We start from the raw sequence: 24,379 nt of genomic DNA, 5'->3' as shown, positions 1-24,379 counted from the left end.
TCTATACGATGGAGGATAAAACGTAATTCATATGAAAATGCCACCTGTCGCCACTCAGTGGACGTCGAGACCAAATATGCAGGCAGCAACGCACTCTAAGAGGTCGTTGAGGAGACACTGTTGGTAAGCCCTTGGCTCATCTTTGCAGTCAGTTGCTCAAACGTTGCAGGTCTATTCGCCAGTACAAATCTCCGCAACAGTCGTTCAACCCTATCACCGAGCGGTTGGGCGTGGGGTGTGGGGACACAGTTGTTAACACAGTGGACTCGCATTCGGGAGAACGACAGTTCAAACCCGCGTCCGGCCATCCTGATTCCTGATCCGTGTTTCCCTAAATTACTTCAGGCAAATGCCGAGATGGTTCCTTAGAAAAGGGCAAGGCCGATTTCCTTCCCCATCCTTCCCTAATCCGAGCTTGTGCTCCGTCTCTATGTACCTCGTTGTCAACGGGACGTTAAACACTAATCTCCTTCTCCCCCTCCTGCCCTGTCAAATATGATCCGTGATGCATCGCAGTTACTTCGGCATCCGTTTTGGATAGCACCATTCTGCCATTTACGATATATTTTAACCACGGTGGCACGGAACAGCTCATAAACTTAACCGTTTCGTAGATACTTCCACCCTTGACCCAAAGCCAATGATCACGCCCTTTTGGATGTCACATAAGTCGCTCTGTTTCCGCAATACGACAACGACTGCAGTGTTTTCCACATGCCCCGAGACTCATTTTATGTACTCTTCACTGCTCAGGGTACCACCTAGCTTCTGTGGGTGTTTATTACACGTTGATTTCGGACATAGTCGGTGGTCACCTTAGTGTGGCTGGACCGTGTAGATTGGCCTGTCACAGGTGGAATATTTGCGTTGGTATCAACGGTCAAATATTTGAGAAACCTTGTTAAGTTTGACAAATTGTCTGATCGTGTACTGGGTGCTGTAACAGGGGTGGAGAAGCGGTGTCCGTCCGCAGAGGTTTTTTTTGAATGGATGTCAGCAGTCGTGGAATGCTGGGGACGTCGACATTTGTAATGTTCAAAATGTCGTGCATGTTGTCGAAAACTGATATATGATTGATTTTCGCATTTTCCGTTGTCGTGTCGATTACGATACTCCGGTTTTGGCTCGCCAGGGTCTCCACTTCTCTTGGGATTCCCGCTTCTTCACAGAAAAATGGTCTGCCACTGTGTTCCATTCGCACGTATTGGGTCACACTGGTATCGTGTGCACCAACCTAACCACAGAGTCATATGTTGGTGTTTTCGTGCCACACAATTTCACCAACTCAGCATGTTATTTCAGCCTCCTTTCCCTTCACGTGCAGAAAGCGGATTACCTCATATTACTCCAATTTCTCTACTATCATGTTTTCTGTGTTGCGTTTAATGTACATTCGAGACCAAGGTGCAACTCCCTAAGCCTAGTACTGAAAGACAATCCTTATGACAGGTAAAGTGAACGGCAATTCGACGTAGTGCCCTTGAAGGTCAAAGCATTTTGTTCATCGTATATACATGGAATTGACATTATGCTTGTAATGCGATTCTGGTATGTGTGCAAAACATTCATTTATGGCTACCATATCATCTTCATGTACTGAAAACGTTTTCAAGCAAAAGAAATATGAAAATGCGAAAATAGATGACAAACAGATACTGTCAGATCTATGATTGCATTTTCATTAGGATCAATACACAATCGATGAGGGTCATGCGCGGGATTAGTCGAGCGGTCTGAGGCGCTGCAGTCATGGACTGTGCGGCTGGTCCCGGCGGAGGTTCGAGTCCTCCCTCGGGCATGGGTGTGTGTGTGTGTGTGTTTGTCCTTAGGATAATTTAGGTTAAGTAGTGTGTAAGCTTAGGGACTGATGACCTTAGCAGTTAAGTCCCGTAAGATTTCACACACATTTGAACATTTTTTTTATGTGGGTCATGAAGTCATAATTGAATATTTTATTTGTATAAGATATCTAACTAACAAGTTTCTCTTAGGAAAAATAACTATGATGGAGGAAAGCAATGTCTTACGCTCTGCAGCATACCTTGACGGAAGTCCGAATGGTGTACTATTTAGAACTTGGATAAATAAATTGAAACTTAGAATACTTCAAAGCGAAAAGACCATATGCGTTATTTACTTTGGAGTAACGTTATTGGCAGCTTATCTTTCGTAGTCAGTGTATTCGATTGCAAAAAGTTTCTGCGAGCTGTTGTAAAAAAATAAAAAAGTGTGACAGGATTAACAACAATGCTTACCGTCGTCCAAGTCTATAGACTGTCAGCCCTTACCAATTTCAGTCATGCCGTAAGAGAACTGAACGACTTGCATGGATCCGCAACTGTCTTACTGGATATTCTCTTTCAAATCTTGAGCGTCACAGTTTCACCGTCTCCTCACTTCTGTGTAACCTGAGACACGGGCACCGCAACGCGTATATCGACAAGTACTCGTTTCCCTCCTGCGGCACATTATGTACTGTCTCATGGTATGTTGTATAAACACATTCTTACAGACTTAGAAATCCATCCCGGCCAATTGTAGCCCTTTCTACTCCTTTACTCTATGAACCAAGATAAATGTTTCTCGGTACCAGTTCTCATTGTCACATCCAACTTTCCCGCTACACCACATATACCAACCTCAGGTCTATCGACGTCCTTTTACTTAGATATGTGCTCTTACTCCGCTTACTGGATCACCCATCAGTATCTACAATTGACTGTCATCCGTTTGTACCAACATCATCGTCAAAGTGAAGCGATGACTCGCCGCCGGCAGTATTGTCATCTGCACCAACAGCATCATTCTGCACCGCACACGTTGATCTCATAATGCCAACAACATAGCATTATATGTCAAATGTTTATCATCGAACAATATCGAGTGTTACTTTATTTCAATCTGTTCCTTACTGTCTAGATTTACATAAAGCTCAAAAGCATTAAGAAGGCTTATGACGACCTGTCCCCTTAGAACGAATAAAATTAACAGTAAAAGGAAGAAATAAGAAAGAAAAAAATGAAACAGAACTCCAGCACTTTCAAATGGCATTGTGTCAGTTGATGGTTTCAGTTATGAAGTCGAGAGCATGTACACATAATCGGTTTAATTTATGCATACGAGAATAGCCTAAATTTCTGTAAGCTTACATACACATTAAAACGGTCATGTTTTCCAACACATGTCTCTGAGGTGAATAAGAAACGCAGCGAAGGCTTCTGAAATATGATGTAAACTCAGGCAGTAGAACTTAAGTTACAGCTTATAAGATAGTTTGTAGCATTGTTTTCATTTCACATAGAAGAGAATTTGTCTGCCATGACTTACCTCGATGTCATGTTAGGTGGTTTGTAGCAGCTAGAGCCAAAATTCTACCACAAGAGGCTCCTGTTGCCCGAGCTCCTGAAACACAAAAAATTTAGATTTTTTTTTTGTATGACATAGAAAACTAGAAATTTTTATGAATGTATTTGGTTAACACTCTGAGAGATAACTGTAGAATCACACTTTTCGAATATAATGAAATAATACGTGACTCGCACATTATTGTTTAAATTATTTAGTAATAACAAACTGCGTCAAAGCGTTTTGTTTATTTTACTCTTATTTTTCTTACGTTTCGTGAGCCAAATGTCGCTATATAACTCACAAAATGCTGATATTATTTTTTTAAATGAGGACGCAAGTACAATTACAAAAATCATGAAAACGAAAGCTTCATTAAGGTGTTTACAAATACGTAACGCATTAGAATGAAACATACGAAATTATTGTGAGGAACTCTTGGACAGACTAATACCCAACAATCTGTACAATGCTAATCCCTTTTCTGTCTAGTGTTTGCTGAGAAAATCCAGCGGCAGCTTTTCAATCATTTCACGTTATTAATAACAAATTCCATAAGAGAACATACTTGAAGGATGATAGAATCAACATTCTGTGACCTTTGAACAGCAACTCGTACGAAGATGGGGAAGCGAGAGCGTGGATCATTTGGCTCACTCTTTTCTGGTCTGAGAGTATTCTTGGACTATGTACGCAATTAGCAACAAACATCATGCCATAGGGCATCACCATCATCATAATCATCATCATCATCACGAGTCTTTTATTAACAAACCCTGGAAAAAGGTCTCATCCAGACTTTAGCATGCATTGTGGTCATCATCTAAGGCCATATTAAAGTTAAAATGAGCAAATTAACAGGTCATATTCCAGTGTCAGTGAACATTAGTCTTGTAGTAAAGACAGTATTATGTGTTTTCTGAGCACGAAGCTGAATATGATACTTCCAGACTGCTTTTCATCTTCTTCAAGCCTCAATAAATTGAGATGTTCAACTTCTTTGACCCTTGGTTCTTCCCATGATATTATACATTCAATTTTGCGAAAGTTCTATGTCGCAAACTGTATGCACTCTGGCGAAGAGTTCTCGGGCTCTGTTATACACTCACGTGATCAAAAACATCCAGACACCCCTATGTGATGCGAAATTGACCACTGTAGGTCACGAGAGGCAGACCCGACAGTACAAAAGGAGGCGGGAGTGTAGTGGCATTAGTAGAGAAGCAGGAACGGCTTGGCTCTGAGCACTATGCGACTTAACTTCTGAGGTCATCAGTCGCCTAGAACTTAGAACTAATTAAACCTAACCAACCTAAGGACATCACACACATCTATGCCCGAGGCAGGATTCGAACCTGCGACCGTAGCGGTCGCTCGGCTCCAGAGCAGGAACGGCAGAATGGGTCTGTCACTCCTGACTTCGAACTTGGACAGGCCATCGGATGTCACCTGAATAACAGATCCATCAGGGAAATTTCAAACCCTCTAAAACTGCCGAACTCGACTGCTGGTGATGTCACTGGGAAGTGGAAACGCGAAGGGAAAGCCACAGTTAAATCAAGACCAGGCAGGCCTCATACACGGACAGGCACAAAAAAAAACAACTACCTCTCTAGTCACAACTTACAATTAAGCGATGCTGAAGGTGGTGCAAAGAGCGAAGCCACTGGACATTACATAACTAGAAACAAACGGTTTGGAATGAATGACGTTATTCCCTTTGGCAATCCGGTGGAAGACTTTAAGTTTGGCAAATGCTTGCAGAACGTTTCGTGACATCACGTGTAATGACAACAGTGAACTACAGTATTGTATATAGTATTGGAATGTTTTTCGTAGTTAGAGTATGGTCTCCTTATTGTGCTTAAGAAAGCACTAAATGCGGAAGAGTAAATTTTATACAATTGTGTACTCCATACAGTAGAAGAACAGTTCGGAGATGATGACTGAAGGTATCAGCTTGACAGTGCACCCTGTCATAAAGCAGCATCTGTGAGGCAATGGTTTGTGTACATCAACATTCCTGAAATGGAGCGGCCGGCCCACAGTCTCGACCTAAACCCAATGGATTCTGTTGGCACCCACCTACATAGGGAGAAACGATCATCACGATAAAATAAGAGAAATCAAGGCTAGCACAGAAAAATTTAAGTGCTCGTTTTTCCCCGCCCGCCGTTCGAGAGTGGAACGGTAGAGAGAGGTGGTTCATTGAACACTCTGCCAGGCACTTTATTATGAATAGCAGAGTAATCACTCAGATGTAGATGGATCACCTATGGAATGAGTTCGAACGTCGACCTCGCTCCAGACCACAGCGTCCAACACCACTACCGGTACCTTCTCTGGTTTCGGCTGTTGAGTAGGAACAGTGGGCTTCATTCCCCCACAGACATTCAGAGTTCCCACTGAAAGTGTCCCCAGCAGAGTTCAAGCCGTCAAAAAGGCGAAGGGTGGACACATCCCATATTAAAGTGCACTAATAAGTGTCGGATAATTTTGACCAGACAGTACATTTAAGCGATTCTCTGTTCACTGTAAGCCACGAGTACGATCTGTCGTTACTCATTACCTTATTAGCTGCAAAGTTTACATTGCATTACATATCTTCAATTAAGGCACTTGCTTCACAGGAAAAAGAAAATGTCATGTTCATTGTGTAGGTTGACTCTTACATAGAAGCCAGCCGAAGTGGCCGAGCGGTTCTAGGCGCTACAGTCTGGAACCGCGCGCCCGCTACGGTCGCAGGTTCGAATTCAGCCTCGGGCATGGATGTGTGTGATGTCCTTAGGTTAGTTAGGTTTAAGTAGTTCTAAGTTCTAGGGGACTGATGACCTCAGAAGTTAAGTCCCATAGTGCTCAGAGCCATTTGAACCATTCTTACATAGAAGATAACAGCAACCAGCCACTTTTTATAATGCTGTTTATCTATTCAAATAGCGCCGTTACCAGTTTCGAACCGACAGGTTCATCTTCAGACGGCTAGTTCACGTTAAGATACATTTTACATTAACTTTCGCGTTTTGTTTTCGCAACTTATGAAATTTCCTTGGGGTAGTGTTACCGATGAAACATTCGCACCATTACGTTCCAGTGCAGACTGCTTGTGATCCTGCAGCATCGAAAATTATATGATGCCCTTTTTTATGTATATATATGTACATAATCTAAAGCATCACTCACACACTAAGAAGTTTCACCACATGTGGAACGTAGTGGCACAGGTTTTCAATCGGCACCACCATCCCAAGGAAATTTCATCAGTTTGGAAAACAAAAAGCGAAAGCTGTATCTTAACGTGAACTAACCGTCTGAAGATGGACATGTCGGTTCGAAACTGGTAACGGAGCTATTTAAATAGATAAATAGTATAGTAAAAAGTGGCTGGTTGCTGTTATCTTCATGTAAGAGTCAACCTATATTTTGACACAGCCACGCCTCAAAATGTCTGTTTCTTACAAAATAGCATCATATCTATTGTTTTTCTATTAAAACGCTACTGTCCAGGACAATAATGGCTCAAATGGTTCTAACCACTATGGGACTTAACATCTGAGGTCATCAGTCCCCTAGACTTAGAACTACTTAAACCTAACTAACCTAAGGACATCACACACATCCATGTCAGAGGCAGGATTCGAACCTGCGACCGTAGCAGCAGCTCGGTTCCGGACTGAAACGCCTAGAACCGCTCGGTCACAGCGGCCGGCCCAGGACAATATTTTGTATTTAAAAATACAGATATTCCAGGTTTTCACATCCACGGCCGCTAATAGGCTTCATGAAACATTGCATTTTGTACAAATTCTACAGGAGCTGTCGTCTTTTGGTCGTAGCAGCACAGATTACAACCAATAGCTTAAACTTGCAAAAGTTTAGTTCAAATTGTAACATTATTTTAAACAGCTAAGTAATTACTTGACAGAATGATTCTGTATATGAAATTACGGCATTTATCACTATGTGCGTAAATCTTTGGCGACCCCTTCCCTCCCTCCTACATTTCTCTCTCTCTCTCTCTCTCTCTCTCTCTCTCTCTCTCTGTCTCTCTCTTTGGTAGTATGTGCAGCAAACACTGGTTGTCGTATGACGCTTGCATATTTTGCAACAGCTGTTCACAATACACCATTTTACAGATGAAAGATGTATTGCATGGGATCGTTCTTGGGCAACTTCATAAACTATATCGTAATACTTACCTCTAGAAGGCTGAAATTTTTAATGTCTATTTTCCATCTGTCACGGTACACTACATGCCAGAAGTTACGAAATACGAAATCCATTCTTATATGTGAATAGACCGACTATTTCAGAACAGTATATGTCTGTATGGGACAAGTTATTGTTGCCTGGAAAAGGAACATCAAAGATATTTCCAAAGCCGGACATTTTGAAGAAAGGTAATCGCGTAAACATATGCCCTTTTTTCTACAGAAGGATAAAAAATTTTACAGAATTATATAGGCGAGTCTAAATAATTTTTTGAGGTGATTATTTCTTTTAATGGACATGTAACCTACGCTTTTGGTAGAGAGATACACAGTTACTTCTTTGAACAGAACTGGAAATAACAATTGTTAGAAAAGAAATTTTATTGGTAACCTGTACAAAACAGAATCTGAAACAATCGTTTTGTGCGCCAGAAAAGTCAGGGAAAAGGGATCGTGCGTTATTACAGCACGGCGGAGGCAGAGACAGCAGTTCTGTAATGAGCGCAAGATTTTTGCTGAGCAGAAAGCGTATCTGCAGACGCGGAAGAGAACTGGCAGAAATGAGCAAAAGACAGAGAAACAGCAACCCCTGCAAGTATGAAAAGTTACAAATTCACTGCCCCGTAGCTGAAACTGCGTTACTGGCCTACAGCTGATCAAATATAACGTGAAAGAACTAAAGGAAGGAAATGTCCACAATGAGAAACAATGATGAATCTCTTGAGTTTAGGGATGGTACAGTAGGAAATATTTGATGTACAACTCAATATGTAGGAGCTTGGAATCAGTTTGTGAGATGGTAGCAATGTTTTCGAATTCAGAAGCAAAGATCTTTATGATTAAATTTGAAGTAGGCGGCGAGGTTATTGAAAACATTTTACACTTGCGGAAAAAATGCAACTCGCTCAAGGACTGTGTCCAGTGACACCAGGGTATAATATGTGCCTACAGAGGGGTTGTGATGTTAGTGACTCCTTTGTCACGGTCATCGACAATCAGATGCCCCTATTTTGACTCTTTAGGCAGTAACTGCGCTGAGTTGGAGAGTGTTTGCAACATACATTGTAAAGTACAACCATACCCTCCGACGAGTAAGTACGCCTGTTGAACAACTTAAGCCATTTGAAAGACATCGCGTTTTGGTCTTGCAGGAAGCTAGATGGACTTCCCGACGGATTACTGCACATGTTGGGCACAGTGTATCGTTGGTGTGTCGCTGTTTACAGCAGTTGTCTGTAGAACATTGTTACCCTCCTAGATCAGGTTCTGGACGTTCGCGTAGTACACATGCACGTCAAGAACAGCGCATTGTGCAGGCAGCGCTGTCCGACCAAATGTCATCCAGTGGCAAAATCTGGGAACATATTGCACGTGACGGGTCACGAAGGACCACTGGCAACTGTCTGCTTGCAGCAAGACTAAGACCAATGTGTCTCTGGCCAGGCTACCACTGACACCATGACGCTGCCAAGCACGGCTACTCTGGTGTCGTGTAAGAGTCGACTGGAGAATGGAATGCCTTCAGTGAGAAGTGTAGACTCTGTCTGTGTGCGAAGGACAAAAGTACATGTGTACGGCATAGACCTGGTGAGCGGCTTGTTCTGGAGTGCATTCGCCGACAACACATAGGTTCCAAACCAGGTTTCATGGGGGCCATCAGTTTCAACCCGCGGTCACTTACGGTGTTTCTGCGGAATGCAGTAACCAGTGCCCTCTACATTCCACACGTGCTACTGTCATTTCTTCGACAGTAAGATCACCTGACCTCTCGCCAACTGAAAACGTGTGGGACATGATGAAGGAGGACCTTATTCGCTCTCCAGGATCTTCAAGAATCATTGCTTAATTGCAACAAAAGGGCCTAGAAGCTTTGAAAAATCTATCGGAGGATGTCATTTGTCACTTTTATGGTCGTTGGCTTGCGAAAATACACAACCGCATTGTAGCCAAATGGGGGGTACACTGTGTACTGATGCGACTGCGTGGGCACCGCTTACTGTGACATGTGTATTTCATTTGTTCCATTTTGTTAACATATGCTCCTACAATGATGAAATACCTGTCACACCACTTATCAGTAAAATGACCGTGTCTTTGAAGGTGTTGCTTTCTTCCAGCATTGTATAAACTCAGATAGCGGAACGTTGGGCAGAAAATAGTCGAGGAACGTAGATTGGGATGACCAGAGGAAGATTTGAATCATGCTCCTCTCAAATACAAATCGAGTTCCTCGGAAGTCAATCACTGTTTACAATCACCAGAATAATCCCCAAAATACTGTTAAGGTGATTTACTCAGCAGATTGTGTGCTATACACGTTTTGTTAAAGTACGTTAAAAACGTGTCTGACCAGTTCGGTGGCTCCCAACATTTCTAAGACCATTACCCCCGAACGAGATTAGACGTCAATCAGTGGCCCAAAAACGTGTTCCACCGGTGTACACTTTAGATGGATAAAAAACAGCGCACTGTTATTTTTAAAATGACGACAGATAAATAATATTTGGTTAATGTTTAAGCAAATGTATTGGAAACAACTGGTAGTGAGTGTGCGATGTAATTCGTATTTCTTGCAATTTAATTTATATCCGATTTGGTATCAGCTGATGTACGTTGTAAGTTTTGCTAAAAGTTCATTCGGTTCCTCTTCAGTTACATTTGTGAGCCATCCGTGACTTGCCAGTTCTTCGCAATGTCGCAGAATTGCAGTCAGTCTTAGGGAAAATGAACTATTACATTCGGTTCACACCGAATGCTGCACCGCAGCTCCATTGCATCGCTTGCCTCGCAAGAACGTCTCGTTTGTTTGGACACATGACTACCAAGAAGCTTTTCAAAAAGTTAAAGATGCATTGCTCAGTGATCGACGCTTAGTTCACTTCTATCCAGGTAAACCAGTTGTGCTGCAAGTCGACACTTCCTCATATCGAATCGGTGCAGTGCTTTCACACAGATTTGGTGATAAAGACAAGCCTATTGCTTTCGCATCAATAGTGTTGTCCAAAGCTCAGTGTAACTACTCACAAATAGAGGGAGAGAGGCTTTGACCATTGTGTATGGTGCCACCAAATTCCACCACTATTTGTTTGGCAGAAAATTCTACTTAGTAACGGATCACAAGCCATTGCAGTCCTTGTTTCATCCGACGAAGCCGGTTCCTGTACGAACTACCCACAGATTGCAAAGATGCTCTTTCTTGCTGTCTCAATACCAGTACGAGATTGTATATCGTCCGAGAGCTCAACATGGTAATGCAGAGGCACTTTAACGTCTTCCGATTGGCCTTGATACGGATTTTGACGCTTCTGCTGCATCTTGTCACATCGATGCTCAGGATTCTGAATTGCTTCAATCCATTCCTCTGAATTATAGGAAAATTGCACAGGACACGGAAGCTGATTGAGATCTGAACGTTTTGCTAAAAAACATTCGCACATCTTGGCCTCGCTCATTGTATAGCATAAAGAACTCTGTAGTGTGCCGATACTTTACACGTCGGCATAGCCTCGCTATACAGCAAGGTGTGATTCTTGTTCAAAATGACATGTACAGTCACTTGTGTTGATCCCTAAAGCTTTGCAAAAAGCAGTGCTGCAGTTACTTCACCAACGACACTGGGGGATTGTTCGTACGAAACAGTTAGTGCGTCGACACTGTACTTGGCAGCTTATGGACACCCAAATAGAACAGATGACGTCACAGTGTCACGCATGTGCTGAAAATCAGTCCTCTCTGCCACAAAAATTCTCCGCTTGGCTTGAGTCGCAATCACCATGGCAACGTGTGCACTTGCACTTTGCGGGACCTTTTTGGAGCACTCGTTGTTTGATTGTAGTAGACTCTTAAAGCAAGTTTCCTTTTGCTGTATCAATGAACTAGACAACGTTACGTAGCACAGTTCAGGCGTTGTCCTCTGTTTTTTGCCTCGAAGGTTTGCCTGAAGTCATAGTGTCGGACAAAGGTCTTCAGTTCACATCAAATGAATTTGAATCATTCTGTGAACGCAATGGCATACAGCACCTAACTAGTGCACCGTTCCATCCACAGCCAAAGGGCGAAGCGGAACGTTTTGTCAGAACCTTCAAGCGGCAGATGGACAAACTTTGGACCACACGCACCAGGGATCAAGCATTGCATCTGTTGCTCGCCTCATATCGGTCGCATCCACGAGATGGACCATCGCCGGCGGAATTGCTTCACGGCCGCCGCCATCGGACACTGCTGCATCTGCCCCACCCTTCTCAGCATCCAGCGCCGAAGGAAGATCGCAAGTATCGCTTCGCACCACGTGATATTGTATTTTTCAGGGCTTTTAGAGGCAGCAGACGGTGGGCGCGAGGCGAGGTCATTCGTCAACTTGGCGCATGCATGTATTTCATTTCCGGGCCAGAAGGATTGCAGCGTCGACATCACAATCAAATTCGCTACTGTTATGTGCACGGTGATCCTTCTGTGTCCCTTTCCCCAGATTCACGGATCCCGAGGACAGCGCGGCCACAGCAGCCGGCAGGGGCTGTCATCACGACACTGCCGGACGACCCCATGGTGACGGAGTCTTCGCCTCCTCCGCCTCCTCTCGTCCTACCGATGGAGCTGGGCCCGCCCGCTCCGCAGCAGCCGATGCCTTCTACATCTTGCTATGGGCCTCAGGAGGTGGACGCATACCCTTCTGATGGTTTTCCGGGGGACGTTTCCGACAGAGCGAAGGCCGGATGGCGGGGTACGACTGGAAGCCTGACGTCCCATGCTGCCACAGCTTCCAGACCATCAGTGCAATCCACACTCCTGCCTCCACGTCGTTGTTGTGCTCCCTATCCGGCGACGGTCCTTCGGGGGGGTGGGGGAGAAATGTTACGGCGTAAAGTCAGGCGCCGGCACGCCAGTCGGGAACGAGACAGCAGAGACGGCTGTGAAGAAAACGTTACCCCTCTCCAGGACGACAACGCGCGAGCAGCGGCCTCTATGCGAAGAGAACAAAAGCACCGCATCTGACTAGCCGCCCCCAGTTCTACGAGAAGTTTCAAGACCAGTGACCTGAATAGAAGTGTCAAAGCTCATTACTTTGCTCGTATATTCTATGTAGCTCAAACTTGGAACTGTTATACTGAAGAGATTTCTTATTTTGTCTGTCGGCCTTTGCTTGCAGAACATCTGGTTAACACAAAGTTAAATGTTGTCATCTTCTTTTAGTAATAAAACTCATTAATACGATTTGATTCAATTGTTGTCTAGCGATCCCAGAAAGCAGATTTCCTTAGACACCCCATATTCGACGACTAGGCAAAATTTAACGCATCTTTTATCTGCAATTTAAAAAAAAAAGAAAAGAGTAAGTAATGTACTAGTTACATAAGCATAGCGGGCAGTTTACAAAAGATTAAGCTGCAGTTCAGAAGGGAAAGCGTACATTAGAAAGTATAAAGATTTCGCGGTCCTCGCTAGACAAGGTGGAGGTAAAAGTCGTGAACAGCAGGCGATATTTACGAAGGGATATGAAGACATATTACGGTAATATAACTGCATATCGTTCGCAGCATACAAGAAAGTGTTGAGATTCGTATGATGCAATTAACTCATGTAACATCGAGTAGGTTGGGACAAACGTGGGACGCGATATACTCTGAGATAGGGCATTAATTTCGCTAAAAAAAGGCGGAGAGGTGGAACTAGGTTATATACACTGTAAGACAAAAAAGAAGCGATGAAGATATGATGTACGCCTATTTTGCTCAGAGATACTATTTGTTTTTATTTGCATGTATTAAAGTCGATGTATGGGCAAATGTTTATGCTTGGACATGAGCTGCAAATGGGTTTGTATATACCTAACTTCTGATCGTAGTTGTTTTGGTACTGTCTATGATTTTATTATGTATTTTATTGCCGGTGAAGAAGCTTATTTTAAGTTGTATGTCTTGAAGAGGTTGGAAATTTGGTGAGAAATCTTCCATATTAGAGGTAGGCTATCAAATGTGATACTCTTACTTTTGGTTAATTGTTCAGCAATTGGTCTGTTGAATTTTGTTGTATGGATTAGTTTGCCTATTATAGCAGGAGTGCACCCATTGCTGGACACTAGTCCCAGATTCAAAGATAAATTAAAAAGTTACTTAAAAACTACAGCTTCCTGTTGACACTAGTGGAAGCAAAGCATTGTATAGTGATGAACCCATCAGCACCAAAATTGAGATCATAGCCTAAGATCCACAAACCAGAATATCCAATACGTCACATTGTGAACTACGCTAATAGTTCAAGCTATAAAAAGACCAGTGAACTTAATGACATTACCTACAAGGCATATGTATTTGAAAATAACAACTTCGTCAAAAACAGTTCTATGCTCATCAGTAGCATAAAAGATATCCCCATCCCAGCCACAACTAGATTTGCATCTCTTCGCCGGCCGGAGTGGCCGTGCGGTTCTAGGCGCTGCAGTCTGGAGCCGAGAGACCGCTATGGTCGGAGGTTCGAATCCTGCCTCGGGCATGGATGTGTGTGATGTCCTTAGGTTAGTTAGGTTTAATTAGTTCTAAGTTCTAGGCGACTGATGACCTCAGAAGTTAAGTCGCATAGTGCTCAGATCCATTTGAACCATTTTTTTGCATCTCTTTTGACAAAGTCAACTTTTATACAAACATACGTGTCATGGAGACAATCAGTAATAAGAAATACCATAATCGTACATGGAACAATGTGTAGAGAGAAATCTATGAAGTCATAGAGATCCTGGAGCTTATATTATCACACAACTACTTCCTGTTCAACAACAAGTTTTACGTTCAGAAACATGGTTTGGCAATGGGTAGGTGTCTTCTAGGCCTGCTAGCAGACATATGTATTAACAGTCTCGAAAACAGCATTTTTAGATCCAAAAAACTACTGAAAGGTAAACTACTTTATTACAAACGCTATGTTGATGACATTCTCATTCTGTTCAATAGAACAAAAGAAATATAAAATCTAGCCAAAGAACTTAATAAATTGTACCACAACATTCAGTTCACTGCAGAACATGTAACACTAGCAGGAATTAACTATCATGATTTTAAAATCTCAAATAAAAAAGCATAACTTTCAAATTTTCAGGAAGCTAACAACCACCAGTATTACCTTACATGACTCTTCTTGCCATCCAGACCAACATAAAAAAGCAGTCTTCAGGACAATGGCTAATCACATGCTTCAAATCCCAATGGACACAAGTGAAAGACAAAATGAAACAGAAATTATTAAATCAGTTGCCTCCAGCAATGGATACAGTCCTGCTGTAGTAGACAAACTAATCCGTACAACAAAATTAAACCAACCAACAGCTGAACAACCACCCACAAACAAGAAGACAACATTTGTACATATGCCTTTCCTAGGGAAGATATTTCACCAAACTGCCTATGCCAACCTCTTCAAAACATAGTAAAAAAAAAAGCTTCTTCAACAACAATAAAATACAAAAAAAAGCTTCTTCAACAACAATAAAATACAGAATATGATCATAACAGTACCAAAACCACTATACAACAGTATCAAAAGTCAGATACACGCAAACTTATTTCCAACTCATGTCCAAGCATCTACATTGGATAAACTAGTAGAGACTTCACACCAAGATTTAAAGAGCACATCGATGTACCCTGTCTTAACAACCTGAACAAATCCAGCATTGCCACACATCTTGTCCAACACAATTATGCTACAAACAACATAGAACAGAACCTCCAAATACTTCATCTTGCGAACAAAGGCATAATACTGGACCTTCTTGAAGAAATTGAAATCTTTATCAACACAAATACATCACCTGACTACTTAATGAATGATAAAACTGAACTGAGAAATACATTTTTCGTTCAAAATTTTTCCTTCAGAACAGGTAATCAGCCAAACAACTCTACCCCCCCCCCCCCCCTACAACTCCCCCACCCCAATGCACACCCCCCCCTCTATTCCTCTCTTTACATCCTAGCTACACTGATGTCAACGTAAATGTCCTCCCACAGAATAAATCCTGTACTACATGTCTAAATGTCCAAGACTTCTAGACTATTAAAATATATCAGTACATTTATACACTTTATGTTTAGATGAAATAAACAGAATCTGTCTTTGCTAATATCCCAGATCATGTTAATGTGGGAACAGAAATAAGTCAGCAATTCATTTGAAGTTTTCTCTTTGTTGTTTTTTAAAAGTCCATGGCCATACAAACAGTTGCAGTTCATTGTGAATACTATAACTTTATATTGTTTAATTCCGGAGCATTGATGTTAATACCAGTCTTGATTAAAGTATTTGCCCATAAATCGACTGTATTATGCGTTAATGTAAGAACAGAAATACAACACCAGATCATTTGAAGTTTGTTCTAGTAGTAATTTATTTAATTAATTAATTTATTTTATTTTATGCATTCAGGTTAACGCCAGATTTGATTAAAGTATTTGCCCATACATTAACTTTAATACGTGCAAACAGAAACAAATATCTCTGAGCAAAGTAGGCGCATGTCATATCTTCGTGAAAAGATCTTGTAACAAGCAGAAGTTGTACAGCATATGTAGCACGCTGCCAAAGTTTCGTTACTACTGTGTATATGGATACATATTTTCTAAAAGTGAGTGATATGGTGCCAGCTGTCCGTCACAATGGAAGCAGACAGGTGAATATTAACAAAAAAGGCCGCCCATACTGTTCCATTAAGTACAAAATTAAACTTTGAAGTCTAATCGGCATATAAACAGTTCTCATGGCGATGCATTAAAGCATGTTCCATATTCTTGTCACAAAGTCAGCACCCAGTATTACTCTTTGAAATAGGTGCGTGACCTCCTGAACACCATCTGAAGATGAGCCTGAAAAGGTTCGGAAACCAGTTCATGGTATTAATACCTATTTCTAAAAAGTGATTGCTTGCATTGTTCTGCATTTATATTGAATAATCTTTCACGGGTTCTTAAACATCCGTAATGGATAAGCTTTATTAAAATTCATAGCCATAAGTGGCATTGTCATATAGAGCAAAATCATGATAAAATAGTGACCACACATACTCTGCAATATTGGGTGGCCTCTTGCGTACTGTACTTACAACACCGGTACTAACAGCTGAGGGTCGTGGCCGCTGGTTGTCGTTGGCAAGGTATAGTTTGCAACGGCGTAATGTAAAGTTAGATATTTAATCTTAGAGTATGTCTGTATAAGCTAAACTGGGTACATTAAAACACAGTTAAAAGCGAGATACACTCCTAGAAATTGAAATAAGAACACCGTGAATTCATTGTCCCAGGAAGGGGAAACTTTATTGACACATTCCTGGGGTCAGATACATCACATGATCACACTGACAGAACCACAGGCACACAGACACAGGCAACAGAGCATGCACAATGTCGGCACTAGTACTGTGTATATCCACCTTTCGCAGCAATGCAGGCTGCTATTCTCCCATGGAGACGATCGTAGAGATGCTGGATGTAGTCCTGTGGAACGGCTTGCCATGCCATTTCCACCTGGCGCCTCAGCTGAACCAGCGTTCGCGCTGGACGTGCAGACCGCGTGAGACGACGCTTCATCCAGTCCCAAACATGCTCAATGGGGGACAGATCCGGAGATCTTGCTGGCCAGGGTAGTTGACTTACACCTTCTAGAGCACGTTGGGTGGCACGGGATACATGCGGACGTGCATTGTCCTGTTGGAACAGCAAGTTCCCTTGCCGGTCTAGGAATGGTAGAACGATGGGTTCGATGACGGTTTGGATGTACCGTGCACTATTCAGTGTCCCCTCGACGATCACCAGTGGTGTACGGCCAGTGTAGGAGATCGCTCCCCACACCATGATGCCGGGTGTTGGCCCTGTGTGCCTCGGTCGTATGCAGTCCTGATTGTGGCGCTCACCTGCACGGCGCCAAACACGCATACGACCATCATTGGCACCAAGGCAGAAGCGACTCTCATCGCTGAAGACGACACGTCTCCATTCGTCCCTCCATTCACGCCTGTCGCGACACCACTGGAGGCGGGCTGCACGATGTTGGGGCGTGAGCGGAAGACGGCCTAACGGTGTGCGGGACCGTAGCCCAGCTTCATGGAGACGGTTGCGAATGGTCCTCGCCGATACCCCAAGAGCAACAGTGTCCCTAATTTGCTGGGAAATGGCGGTGCGGTCCCCTACGGCACTGCGTAGGATCCTACGGTCTTGGCGTGCATCCGTGCGTCACTGCGGTCCGGTCCCAGGTCGACGGGCACGTGCACCTTCCGCCGACCACTGGCGACAACATCGATGTACTGTGGAGACCTCACGCCCCACGTGTTGAGCAGTTCGGCAGTACGTCCACCCGGCCTCCCGCATGCCCACTATACGCCCTCGCTCAAAGTCCGTCAACTGCACATACGGTTCACGTCCACGCTGTCGCGGCATGCTACCAGTGTTAAAGACTGCGATGGAGCTCCGTATGCCACGGCAAACTGGCTGACACTGACGGCGGCGGTGCACAAATGCTGCGCAGCTAGCGCCATTCGACGGCCAACACCGCGGTTCCTGGTGTGTCCGCTGTGCCGTGCGTGTGATCATTGCTCGTACAGCCCTCTCGCAGTGTCCGGAGCAAGTATGGTGGGTCTGACACACCGGTGTCAATGTGTTCTTTTTTCCATTTCCAGGAGTGTACATTTGTAACATGAATTAAAAGGGAAATTTTAATTTAAATTCTAAAGGACAGCTGCAAATTAATGTAAATTGTCGTAGATGAGTTGAGAAACAATCAGGGCAGCAAGCGCTCATCGAAAGCAAAAATGGCTCTGAGCACTATGGGACTTAACATCTGAGGTCATCAGTCTCCTAGAACTTAGAACTACTTAAACCTAACTAACCTAAGGACATCACACACATCCATGCCCGAGGCAGGATTCGAACCTGCGACCGTAGCGGTTGTGGGGTTCCGGACTGAAGCGCCAGAACCGCTCGGCCACAACGGCAGGCTCATCGAAATCACGGAGGCGGAAATCATTGTAAGTACTGATAGCCGATTAAAGTCAGAGATAAGTTCAGCCTAAGTTTTTACCAAAGAACTAACTTTGTTCAGAAATAGCAGATAAATATAAATAATATCCGAAGGAATATTGCATCGTGCTTCGGAACAACAAAGGCACTACAGTAACATACTTACCCGCCGACACAGGGCAAGCGACTTTCAATTAAAACGTCTCCGTTTTATGGGAATACACGTAATGGATGAAAGAGTATAGGTTGTAGAAACGTGGTTGTCGATATATGGAAGTCTGGATCTGACCTTGAGCCGTGCTCGGAGTGCCCAGCGGTAAGGCAACCGCTCGCGGTGAGCTGGGTATTCGGATTCGGTTCCCGGTCCGGCACAAATTTTCTTTGTCGTCATTCCGTTATACACCTGATCGCTGCCCATATTCACAATTGCTAATGCATTTCATAACAGTTATAGCCGCCTCAGTGCCTGTTGCATCGTACTTCGGAATATCACAGACACTGCAATACCGCAAAGAAACGGAAAGTTGCACAGGTCACAGCAATACGCGAGAAAGGAAACAAGGAAACAGATTATCCCCCTTCCCCCCCCCCCCCCCCCCCACGGACTGTAGGCTCGTATCACTAACGTAGATTTGCAGGAATATTTTGGAACATATACGGTGTTCGAACATTACGAAATGGCACCAAGAGAGCAATCTATTAATGCAGAGACTGCACAGGTTAAGAAAATATCGTTCTTATGAAAGAAAACCGGCTCTTGTAATGAGTGCTGTCGACACGTGATCTCAATCTGATTACATATTTCTGGGTTTCCAGAAGGCTGTAGACACGTTTCCTCACAAGCGGCTTCTAGTCACATTGCGTGCGTGTGGAGGAGTATCTTCTTAGCTAGGCGTCTAGATGTGGTGTCACCGCCAGACACCACACTTGCTAGGTGGTAGCCTTTAAATCGGCCGCGGTCCGTTAGTATACGTCGGACCCGCGTGTCGCCACTATCAGTGATTGCAGACCGAGCGCCGCCACACGGCAGGTCTAGTCGAGAGAGACTCCCTAGCACTCGCCCCAGTTGTACGAGGGCTATTCGGAAAGTAAGGTCCGATAGGTCGGGAAATGGAAACCACGGTAAAAATCTAAAATGTTTTATTTGCAACAGTTAGATACACCTTGCAGCTACTTATCTCCATAGTCGCCGATCCGACTTAGACGTGTATCGTAGCGTTGTACCAACTTTCCAATACCCTCGCTATAGAAGGCAGCCGCCAGTGCTTTCCGCCACTTCTCTACGCTGGCCTACGGCTCGTTGTCTGTGCCAAAATGTTGTCTTCATAGCCAGCGGTTCATGTGAGCAGAGATGAAACTCAGAGGAAGACAATTACGGGCTGTATTGTGGGTAGTCAAACATTTCCAATTGACAACGATGCAGGAGCATCTTCATTGCCCCTGCAGAATGCGGCGGAGAATGGTCTTGAAGAAGAAACAGCACGACAGTTATGTAATGTTAGCTGCATAGCTTCAGGCGAAATTTCTCACCAGGCCCTCGTACTTGGCGGCAGACACTATTTTCTAGACATCTTTACGCACTCACTGCGAGCTCAGAAATGGGAAGAGCGACGTGATGGTCACTGGGGTTATACTAGAGACACTACCCAACACATCTGTGCAAAGCTTTATCGGATTGTCATAGTCGTTTCCATTTCGCGACCGATCGGACCTTACTTTCCGAATAGCCCTCGCACATCCGACTTTGCTAGCGATGGTTCACTGACTACAGACGCTCTCATTTGCAGAGACGACAGTTTAGCATAGCCTTCAGCTACGTCATTTGCTACGACCTAGCATGGCGCCATATTCAGTTACTACGTCTTCTGAACAGATAATATTGTGACTCATGTACCGTCAAGAGCGACGTTCATCATTAATGGATTAAAGTTAAGTATCAAACTAATTACGTCCACTTTCTAAATTCTAATTCCTTGTCATGTTCCACGTCAGTACAGTTCTTCCCTCCTCACGCCAGCCTGCGTGAGCTAAAACGCGTGCATTTCAGCCTCCTCTAGTAACACGGTGTTGGCTCATCTGCCAACACTACACTAGATTCGTGATTTCTTGTCAGAAGGGTCGCAGGTTGTAGTAACTGATGGGAAGTCATCGAGTGAAACAGAAGTGCAATCTGGGGTTCCACCAGGAAGTGTCATAGGCCAGTGGCTTTTCTTCATCTATGTAAACGATACAGAATACAATCTGAGTAGCTTTCTTAGACGCAGATGACGCTATCGTTTACCGACAAGTAAAGTCATTAGAAGATAAAAACTAATTCCAAAATGATTTAGACATGATATCTTTATGTTGCGAAAAGTGGAAATTGACCCTAAACAATTAAAAAATGTGAGATTCTCCACATGAATACTAAAAATTATCGAATAACTTAATTTTATCCATTTCTGTAGTGTTTGATCCGTGACTGTATTACTTTCGTAATAATAAAGAAGAGCAGCATTCAACCACAAATCATGATTTTATTAAAATGCACGAAGCATTTCGAGCCCTGGGGGCTCATCTTCAAGTGATTTTATAGTCTACATCAACTTAACATTTCATTTAGTTCTGGGAGTGGCAATATCACGTTGTTGCTAGAAGCTTGATCTGCTAGAGCAATTAGAAATAATGCTTCATAAAGAAAAAGCTTCTGAAAACTTGTTGAATGAACAGAGTTTCGCAGTCACAATTTTTTCAGTAATTTCAGTAATTTTAAAAGTGTATTTTTTCCTCCAGAAACAGATATTTGATAACGAACCATTTCATAAGATGTAAGCATATTTGCCACATTTACAAATATTCGTAATATTAAAGACATCTATGTAAATAATAATGTAACACCTTGTTAATAATATCTGTGTATTTGTAAAAGTTCAGCATCTTCACGGTCGAAATTCTTCGACTTGTTTTGAATTGTGTTCGAAAATATGCTGTGTCAAAATGTTTCGCTGCAAATGTGCTGTTTAACAGAAAGTGTGTATTTGTACATAAACATTCATCAGAACCATATATCCACTATTACAAACAGTAAGTTACTTTTCGATTTATCATAGTTTTATAAATTTATATTTCATAATGTGGCATTTCGCAATATAACAATGTGATCTTGACGGGCCCAGAACTAAAAGAAATGTAAAGTTGATGTAGACTGTCAAAGCAGCTGAAGATGAGCTCTCAGGGCTCGAAATGCAACGTGTATTTTAATAAAATCAAGATTTGTGGCTGAAGGCGGTTGTTCTTTATAATATCCTATAAATTTTTGTTATAAGATAAATCACACGTGTTTTTAGGCTGCCGATTCAGCTAAACGCCTTGTGATTACGATTAGTGGCAACTTTAGTTGGAACTATCACACAGAAAATATTATGGCTGAGGCGAAACGAAGAACAATTAGAAAATCCAACATCCGTATCTATATCTACATGGATACTCTGCAAATCACACTCAAGTGCCTGGCAGAGAGCTCATCGAACGATCTTCGCAATAATTCTCTATTATTCCAATCCCGAACAGCGCAGCGGAAAAAACTAACACCCGTATCTTTCCGTGCGATCTCTGATTTCCCTTATTTATTATGATGATCGTTTCTCCCTGTGTAGGTCGGCGTCAACAAAATATTTTTGTATACGGAGGGGAAAGTTACTGATTGAAATTTCGTGAGAAGATTCTGTCGCAACGAAAATTTACTAAAGAGACTGCCTACACTACCCCGTCTGCTCTTGTGACATACTGCTGCGCCGTATGGGATCCTCACCTGACAGGATTGACGAAGGACATCGAAGAAGTTCAAAGAAGCGCAGTTCATTTTATATTATCGTGAAGAGGGTGTTACGGATGTAATACGCTGGCCAGGGTGGCCTTCATTAAAGGAAAGATGTTTTTTGACGCAGCGAGATCTTTTCACGAAATTTCAGTCACTCAATTTCTCTCGTGAATGCGAATATTTTGTTGAGTCCACCTACGTAGGTAGAAATGACCATCATAGTAAAATAAGACAGATCAGTGATTGCATGGAAAGATGTAGGTGTTCACTTCTCGCACGTGTTATTCGACAGTGCAGAAGTCGGAAATAGTCTCAGATTGGTTTAATGAACCCTCTGCGAAGCACATATGTGTTAATTGCAGAGTATTCATGTTGATGTAGATGTTGTCATATCAAATAGCTCCTCATCCTACGATTGCAAGAATTGGAAAGGTATGGATCTAGAGAATCGCTGCTGCCTGATACTTTTTACCAGATATTCTATGGACATGTGTGAGTTGATCTTATAAGTGGTCACTATTCTTTGTGAAACTGGTATCCCTATTCCTGATTCATATTGATATTTTAGATATTGTTCTCCGGGAAGAGCATCATAATTCTTGTAAATAGGAGAAACAGCATTTCCATACCCCAATTCAATTGCGTGCAATGTCATACGATGTGCTGATGAAAATTTTTCTTACTGACCCTGTACCTTAATTGAATGAGCAGCGGAAATCACTATCAAGACTTCGACAAGACGATGCAAGGAACATTTTTCACGCATTCCTCTTTCTTTTACTAATTTTGCAGGGGCGATAGGAATTCGGCGGAAAGCGTACGGGGGGAAGAGAGGAAGGGAATCATTCTCTATGAAAAATGCATTTATTGGCAGCAAAATTCTTCCCTCGCACAGCATACATCTTGTATCAAGAGACAAATCTTATCACTACGGTTCTTAAAGACGATATGGACATTTTCATGAACCCATCTTAAAATTAAACATCAGCTCGGGTTCTTTGAGTGACATGGATACCTTCTGAGTTAGTTAATTTCATATTCCCGGGGTCACTTGCACGAAAAATGGTAATGATCTGGAACGAGTTATTTTACTTTCACATCACAGAGTAATTTTGAAATATGATTACATGATGTATATTAGTCAGTGTTTTTTTTTTAAATAGACAGATATGAGTTAGTAATTCCTACCCACCACTTTTTACACATTACAACAATAGAAATTCTTCTACGGAATAGAAGGTATTGTCAAGGAGAAACTTTTCCAGTTTGTTTCAAATTTTACTTTGCTCTCTGTCAGACACATGACATCACATATACTGCGAAACAGTAGTCATAATGCCCAACTCCTTATACAGATGCGTGCAAAATGACCATGGGTGAGCACCACATACTATTCTCAAAGCACGTTTTTGAGCCATAAAGATTTTCTTTCTTAAAGACGAGCTACCCCAGAACATTATTCCATATGACATTACTGAGCAAGATATCTCAACTTGCTGATTTACCTCCACCAGGATTTGCAATGATTTTAAGTGTAATTGTGGCTGAAGTAAGTGGTTTTAGGAATTCCCAGATATGCTTTTTCCAGATTAAAATTTAATCTACATGGAGACATGAGAATTTTGAAGTTTCCACACCATTTGAAACTTCCTCACCATTTGTTGATTGGTGTTGTACCACTAGATGTGTAGAAATGAGTACGCTGTGTCTTTTTAAATTTAAGGGTGGGACCACAAAACCAGTCAATGATACTTTTAAGAAGATTGTTTGCCATATCTTCTGTTTCTGTATGTATATTTGGATTGATTACAAGTGTCATCTGCGACAAGAACTAATTCTGATTGCTGTACATTAGACAGTAGATCGTTTACATATATGAGGAACGATAGCGGATTAAGACTGACTCTTGGGGAACCCCCGTACGTAATTTCCCCCCAGTCAGAATAACGTCCCCGGAATACATTGTTTAAATTACTGTGTACAACTTTCTGCATTCCTTTGGTTGGATATTGGTTGGAAGTACCATCAAT

The 24,379-nt window shown here is 42.6% G+C and overlaps 1 protein-coding gene across 2 annotated transcripts in view; it reads right to left on the bottom strand.

Moving 5' to 3' along the window:
• The window catches only part of LOC124554978 (elongation of very long chain fatty acids protein AAEL008004-like), a 338,538-nt gene that overhangs the window by 272,809 nt on the left and 41,350 nt on the right, over window positions 1–24,379 (bottom strand). For both annotated transcript variants that reach the window (XM_047128717.1, XM_047128716.1), the window contains exon 2: window positions 3,328–3,402. In XM_047128717.1, coding sequence (XP_046984673.1) covers window positions 3,328–3,338 — 11 coding nt within the window. In that variant the 5' untranslated portion in view covers window positions 3,339–3,402. The remainder of the gene's footprint in view (window positions 1–3,327; window positions 3,403–24,379) is intronic.

This window comes from Schistocerca americana, chromosome X, assembly GCF_021461395.2.
Source record: "Schistocerca americana isolate TAMUIC-IGC-003095 chromosome X, iqSchAmer2.1, whole genome shotgun sequence".
Taxonomy (NCBI): domain Eukaryota; kingdom Metazoa; phylum Arthropoda; class Insecta; order Orthoptera; family Acrididae; genus Schistocerca; species Schistocerca americana.
Note: the sequence above shows the minus strand (reverse complement) of the source record. Positions and strands in the feature narration are given on the sequence as shown.